General features: G+C 39.5%; 1 protein-coding gene across 1 annotated transcript in view; it reads right to left on the minus strand.

Moving 5' to 3' along the window:
* Positions 1–1,533: 1,533 nt before the first annotated feature.
* MFSD4B (major facilitator superfamily domain containing 4B) overlaps positions 1,534–8,104 on the minus strand; it is a 12,472-nt gene continuing 5,901 nt past the window's right edge. Inside the window, 3 exon segments of the mRNA XM_007940794.2 lie at positions 1,534–1,569; positions 1,571–2,781; positions 4,875–4,991. Of these exon segments, the coding sequence (XP_007938985.2) occupies positions 1,534–1,569; positions 1,571–2,781; positions 4,875–4,991 (1,364 nt within the window).

The raw sequence follows: 8,104 nt of genomic DNA on the forward strand, positions 1-8,104 counted from the left end.
CTGTTTGCCATCCCTCATATGAAATACTTTTTTCTGACCCTGATTCCTAGCCTAACAAGCCACTTTCTAATCTTTACGTAGGTTTCACAGGTATTTCCAGCTTGGGAAGGAGGCCTGGATGGGCGACACACATATTGGAATCGCTGGAATAGACTGCACCTCACTGTAAATTAAACTAGTAGCCTGGCTTACAGTGCCTACGAGGACCGAGTCCGGCAGTCCTGGAACAGCAAGGCTGTTCACAGATGCTGATCCTGAGGTAGTCCAGGGCTCTTGAGAGACCCCTTTACCACCTAACTACTACTGTAGTAACCCTGACACAGTTTGTAAAAGTAGAACATAGCCCCTCCAAATCCCATTTGAACATAATTAGATAAAAAATTTGCATATAAAAATAACTTTTCTTTTAAATAAAAATCTCTATAAAAATAGTGTAATCTCCATAATTGAATGAATTACTGTATTTCACTCACTCTAAGACACTGATTTTAAAACATCCCATTATTTTATGCCCTTCTATGGGGAAAAAAAAACAAACTTGTCAATTAAACTTTGTCCCAACGTTATGTGACCTTTGATTATAACATCCTGATTTCAGAGATATTAAAAATGTAAAAAAAAAAAAAGGTACATCTTAGAATTGATGAAATACAGTATTGAAAAATGTATTCTTTAGATAATTATTCAGATAAAGTATTAACTATTCAGTCTGTTAAATTCACATGTGTTCATAATCACAGTACACTCCTAAAGCTATTTATCATTTGTGTTTCACGTCTCATTTGAAATGAAGCATGGGACAGCACTTAACATTAATTTCTTCCAAATATCTTCCACCAACTTTAAAACTCTGTGTCCTCACTCTGGAAATCATTTCATTTTCATCTTCAGGATCACAGAGTTTTGGATCAGATGAGATAAACAAGGCCTAAGTAAATTAAGTGACTTCGTGCAGAGTCAGAAAGCTAGGAAACCACAGTCAAGGCTTGAAGCCAGGCCTCTTGGGCCCTGTTCTGTGTTCTCTTCACAAAAATCAGAATGAAATGAGTGGTTACCACTGGTAGTCCAATCCTACAAATAGGGTAAAACAATTGATAAAAACCACTGCCTACTTCCAATTTTTTTTTTTTTAAATGAAGTAACTATCTTCAACATCCCTGGAAGAATACTGATGCCAGATAATTTGTTTAATTAATCAATTCAACTCCTAGATTATTCCATTCTATTAGCACTTTACCCAGCTTCTAAAAAGAACAATGTTTTCCTCTGCATGCTCTGAGGGCTGAAACCCATAAAATGTTACCTGATCAGCCACATGCCAAACACTAGCCTCATAACAAGATCCTACTGTATGAGATCATCTAGGTCTTTATAGAAAACTGGAAATCACAGAACATTTTAAAACTTTTTAGCATTTGCTACAATCTGACCTCAAAATGTTGATCCCCAAAAGCATGCAGAAAACCTGCTAATGCTCTGCTCTTTAGAAACAGCAAACACTCAAGGAAGTCAGTAAGCAATCCGTCTTGTTCTCTATGCATTAGTCCTTTTTTTCCTGGTTTCTGGCAAGATGAGTGACAGAGTAGTTGCCACTACTAACTAGAGAGGATTCAAAGAGTAATGCCTTTGAGAGTGACTGGTCGGACACTTCAGATGTGGGCTCCACCAGAATATCTCTAGAGGTCTCTATTACAGAATTTCTCATTGTATCATTCATTTCAATCACTTCGAAGTCCATCTCATTCCATTTTTCTGCATCCTCCTCGTCATCCTCCTCGTAGTCATTCAGGCCAGAGCTGGAGAGCAAAGCTTTCTGGTCCTCAGTCTTTCTGCTTTCTTTTTGCTGACGATGGAGAGGTGAGGTGGCCAATTTATACAGTATAGGAAATAAAACAGCAGTCGCCATTGCCGACCCCAAAGAGGTATACAGAACGACAGGTAAACGAGGGTATTTTCCTTGAAGGATTCCAATTACTGCAGGAATGGCCATTTCTCCCAGGGCTGCGCCGACCACAAAAAGTGCTGCAGATTTCCCATTGATGGTTGTGTACTGCTCAATCCAAGAAATACCACTGGGAAATGTGGTCGCCATGGAGGCCCCATACACTGAAGTTGCTATCCAGAGACAAACTGGGCTCTTGTCAAAAAGTACCAGCAATAAAGATGAAGCCAAGCTGCCAATGTTGCTAAACACAATCATGGTTCCAGGTTGCAAACATGTCGCAAAAAAGATTGCCAGGCCCCTGCAGGCTGCAAAAGCCCCCCAGAAGATGGAGTTCAGCCCAGCCGCTTCACTTTCTTTCATGCCAACATGAGTGGTTGCAAATGAGAAAACGTAAGAACCATAGGTTACCTCAGCTCCAACATAAAAAAAGAAGAACAGAAAAAGGAGACAAAGAAGGGCTTTGTGATATTTAGCTTTCCGAAAGCTCTGAGCTGATGCTTCTGCTCTGTCACGTCTTGAACTTTTCTTTAAAAACAGAGCAAAAAGAAATAAACACACTATGAAAATATAAGTCCCAATAAGAACATAAGCCCACAGTAAATTCATGTTGTCAGGTACTCCAAATATAGATTCTGAGTCAGCTTCAGACGATTTGTTGAGAGGATAGTGGGTATGAAAGTCGGCCCCTGTGTAATTCTCAGCAGATACAGTCGTTCCTAATGCCAATTTAGCCAGCAGTGGAGCCAAAAATGCACCCAAGGCAAAACTGAAGTGTAAGGCCTGCATATGTGGGGCTCCTTTGTCCCCCCATATAGCCAAGATAAGGACGTTACCACCTACCAATGAAAGACAGAAAAAAATATTTAAATTCATTACCCTAAAATAAGGATAGTGCATTACTATCGGAAAAATTACTATTTTACATGGCACAAGGATTATAATATTCTAAGTTAATCAAACACTGCAACTAAGTCAATTCTATCATTAAAGAATTCTAACGTACCACCTCCAGAGAACTTGAAAGCACTGTAACATGACACACACACACACACGGAATTCTACACGTTAGTAAGCCAATACCTCCTACAGCCAGGCACTGTAGCTAAAAACTTCACATAATACAGTTCTAATATCAAGCTGAGGGGAGCAGAATACTTATATATGTAATACATATTTTATTTTTAATAAATGTTTTAAAAATTATGTTTATCTAGATAAAACACAAAATTTTATCATCACATAGTGGCTAATTACCAAAGCTTTCTGTACTTGCAATTGGTAGCCACTTCAGAAAAATTATTTATGAATATAGCAGATGCAAAACCTCAGTTGAGGAAACTGAACACTACAGGATTCTGGTGCGCCCTCCACGGGCACAAGGACCCCGTCCAGTGTTTGCCCCTGCACTGTCTGACACCTACAAGGGGAAAGGCAACAAGAATCAAGTCTTGGGCAGCCTTTTTGTTTGTGTTTAACAGATTTCAAGATAAACAACTCAACCCTGTTACTTTCACTACCAAAGTTTAAGTACAATTCTCTGAACCATCAAGTAACAGTAGAGCAGGGAAGAAGGACAGAGCTGGTTTTAGGGATGGTTGTGGATTTTTCTCTCACAAAAACGTGTTGAAATCCTAACTCTGTGTGGAAAACGGGGTGTTCTTTTGTTATATTATGTCACACTAGTGTAGGGTGTGTCCTAAACTCACTCACTTCTGGGTTAGAAATAGAGATTAGACACAGAGAGGGGAAGACAGAAGACATGCAAGGACCGTCTGAGAGCAAAGGCCCAGCAAGGAACACCGGAGGACACCAAAAGTAGGAGGGAGGCTCACAGAAGGGGTCAAGACCAGAAACCTGATTTGGTCTTCTGACCTTCAGAACTGTGACAAACACGTTTCTGGGTTTTCACGACATCCACTTGTGGTACTTCTGCTGCAGCAGCACTAGGAAACTAAGGCACACCAGCTGCCATCAAGTCATTCCAGCTCAGGACGATCCATGAGGTTTGCACAGTGGCTGCCAGGTCTTTTATCCAAGACACCTCTGGGTGGACTCAAACCTTCAGCCTCTCAGTTAGCAGCCAAGCATATTAACCATTTACACCCAGGGACTGAGATAACTGAGATAGGGGTGAACAAACGTCCCATATGTTATTCAGTAGGTTTAAAAGATATCAGGATACATGGGAGGAGCTTCTACAGGAGCATAGGAATTTTTACAAGGACAGAAAAAAAGAGAAAGGACAACAGCGTGGGTTTTTCTTAGCATGACAGTCAGGATGCATTTTAAACTGGATAGCTGTTTCCATGCTTCCTCAACCAAACGAAGGTTCTAAACTTGGTCTAACTTATTACACTATTACTTATTATTAATACTTATTATTAATTCCTCCCTTACTTCAACGATTAAGTTCTATCCTAAAATAAAAGCCCTCATTTGCACTGTAATTGTCCACATGGGAGCCCTTCCCTATGTGGACACTACAAATCAACCATCTCTCATAGAACAAGATTCTTTGAGTTCACTCCATGGTTGGCCAATCAGTAACAGCCTCCCTGCCTGGTGTGAGGAATCCCCGGGTGGTGCAAATGGGTAACATGCTCAGCTGTGAACTGAAAGGGTGGAGGTTCAAGTTCTCCCAGATGGGCCTCAGAGGAAAGGCCTGGTGATCTAATTTTGAAAATTCAGCCACTGAAAACCAAACGGACCACATTCTCCCATGACACATACAGGGTTGCCATGACTCTAGGGCAACTGGTAGGTAACCTGGCAAGAAAGGTGGTTCTGGCTGGGCTAGCCCATGACCAAGTCAGTAGTAGGTCAGTGTCATTTTAGGTAGTATTCCAGATGACAGCTTAAAATCTGCTCTACTTCTACTTCCTAATAGAAAATCCCTCCTACCAGAGATGACATTGAAGGACTTACTAACCTGTATCTAGTATGCCAATCGAAGTACCAAAGACGGACATCATAACAATCAGTAGTACGGCTTTCTTGCAAAAAGGAACAAGATAAAGACCAACTGTGGTAGCCAACATTGACATTCCTGAGAGGAAAAGTAAAAGTAAGCTATAAAAAGTAACACTGATGCAAAGAGTCATGGATAAATTCAACATTATAGAAGCTTTGAAAAATGTTAAATAACATCACATTAAAATTGACTAAATAAGAGGTTCAGCTTCTATTCTTGTTAGTACCAGTGAGTCAGTTTCAACTCATAGCAACCCTGTGAACAAAAGAACAAAACAAAACCTGGTCCGAGCTATCCTCACTATCACTGCCATACTTGAGTCCAATGGCATAGCCACTCTGTCAGTACGTCTTGTTAAGGGTCTTTCCTTATTTATTTATATTTTTGCAGTGTTCCCTCCCTTCAAGAGTCTTTCTCTTTTTTATTGGCCCTCTATTTCACCGAGGGGAGCTCTGGTAGCATAGTGGCTAAGGCACTTGACTGCTAACCACAACAACAACAACAACATTTCATCCAGTATAATAACATCCTTCTATAAGGGACTAGTCCCTTCTAACAACACGACCGAAGCGTGAGAGTCGTAGTCTGGCCATTCTCGCTTCTAAGGAGCATTCCAGTTGTACTTCCTCTAAGACAGATTTGTTCATTCCTCTAGCAGTCCAGGGTGCATTAAACATTCTTCCCACAGAAATACCATTTGATCCAGCAATCCCATTACTAGGTATATATCCTAAAGAAGTGAGAAGCGGGATACGAACAGACATACACACACCCAGGTTCATCGCAGCACTATTCACAATAGCAAAGAGATGGAAACAACCTAAGTGCCCATCAAGCAAGGAATGGATAAACAAACTGTGGTACACACACAATGGAATGCTATGCAACCCTAAAGAATAATGTAAAATCTGCAAAATACCACATAATGTGGATTAACTTAGGGGACATTATGCTGAATGAAATGAGTCAATCACAGAAGGATAAATATTTTATTAGTCCACTACTATAAAAAGTCAAGGAAAGGTTTATATATAGAAGGAAACTTTGTTGGTTACCAGGGATAGAAGGGGAGGGGAGGCTAAATTCCTAGATAGGTTGGGAAAAAAATGTATGTATATGTATATACACAAATATACCAAAGATTATTAGTGGTTACCAGGGGTGGGGGTGGGGGGGAAAGTAGAAACTTTTGTTTGTAGGGCATTAAGTTTATGCTAATGGTGGTGGAATATTTTGGAAAAGTACAGCAGTAATGGTGACACAACATGAAAAATGTCATAAATGTCCCTCAGCTGTAAACAGGGAAGTTGTTATATTAGCAAAAGTCTTGTTGTATATGTTTTCACCACAATAAAACTTCCCCAACACCATAATACAAATGCATCAATTCTCCTGCAGTCTTCCTTATTCACTGTCCAGTTCTCACATGCACATGAGGCTACAGAAAAAGTAATGGCTTAGGTCAGGTGTCTTCAAAGTGACATCTTTGCTCTTTAACACTTTAAAGAGGCTTTTTGCAGCAAATGTGCTTATTGCAATACATCATTTGATTCCATGACTGCAGATTCCATAGGTGTTGTGTAAAATGAAATCCCTGACAACTTCAGTCTTTTCTCTATTTATTATGATGTTACTTACTGGCCCAGTTGTAAGGATTTTTGTTTTCTTTATGTTGAGGGGCAATCCATACTGAAGACCGTAGTCTTAGATCTTCACCAGGCAATGCTTCAAGTCTTCTTCACTTTCATACACTGTGTCATGTATGTATCACAGGTTACTTATGAGTCTTCCTCCAATCCCGATGCTGCATTCTTCTTACCACAGTCCAGCTTCTTGGATTATTTGTTCAGCATACAGATGAAATAAGTATGGTGAAAAGATACAACCCCGGTGCACACCCTTCCTGATTTTAAACCATCTTCTGTTTGAAAAACAGCCTCCTGGTCTGTGTACAAGTTCCTTATGAGTACAATTACATGTTCTGGAATTACCATTCTTCTCAATGTTATCCATAATTTGTTATGGTATCTTTGCATGGTCAATAAAACACAGGTAAATATCTTTCTAGTATTCTTTGCTTTCAGTCAAGATCCATATCAACAATGATATCCTTCTTTCTATGTTCTCTTCTGAATCTGGCTTGAATTTCTGGCAATTCCCTGATGACATACTTCTGCAATTGTTTTTAAAATATCTTCAGTAAAATTTTACTTGTGTGATATTAATGATACTGTTCGATAATTTGCATATTCTATTGATCACTTTTCTTTGGAATGGGCACAAATATAGATCTCTTCCAGTCAGTTGGCCAGGCAGCTGTCTTCCAATTTTCTTGGCATAAACAAGCGAGTGCCTCTAGCACTGAATCCATCTGTTGAAACATCTCAATGAGTATTCCATCAGTTTCTGGAGACTTGTTTCTCACCAATTCCTTCAGGATAGCGTGGTCCTCCTTCAGTGCCATCAGTTCTTGATCATACGCTACCTCCTGAAATGGATGAACATCAACCAATTCTTTTTGGCACAGTGACTCTGTGCATTTCTTCCATCTTCTTTTGATATTTCCTGCTTTGGTCAATATTTTGCCTATCAATATACCATAACTTGAGGCTTGAATTTTTTCTTCGATTCTTTTAGCTTGAGAAATGCTGCATGTGTGTTCTTCCCCTTTGGTTTTTCAACCCCAGGTCTGTGTACATTTCATTATAATACTTTACTTTGTCCTCTCAAGCTGCCCTTCAAGTTTTTCTGTTTGTCACTTTTACTTCATTTCCTTCATTTGCTTTAGCTACTTTCCATTGAAGAGCAAGTTTTAGTCTCTTCTGACATCCATGATGGTTTACTCTTCCTTTCCTGTCTTTTTAATGAACTTTTGCTTTCTTCATGTATGATGTCCTTGATGTGATCCCACAACTCATCTGGTCTTCAGTCACTGGTGTTCAATGAGTCAAATCTATTCTTTAGATGGTCTTCATGTGGGATAGATGCAAGGTCGTAGGTTTGGCTCTCGTGGACTTGTTTCAATTTTCTTGAGCTTCAATTTAAAGTTGCATAAGAGCAATTGATGGTCTTTTCTCATAACTCAAAAGGAAAAGTACAGACCAATATCCCTCATAAATACAGATGCAAAAACCTTCAACAAAATCCTAGCCAATAGACTGCAACAACATATCAAGAAAATCATTCAT

This window comes from Orycteropus afer, unplaced genomic scaffold (genome assembly GCF_000298275.1).
Source record: "Orycteropus afer afer isolate SDZICR_OR568_19922 unplaced genomic scaffold, OryAfe1.0 scaffold00072, whole genome shotgun sequence".
Classification (NCBI taxonomy): Eukaryota; Metazoa; Chordata; class Mammalia; order Tubulidentata; family Orycteropodidae; genus Orycteropus; species Orycteropus afer.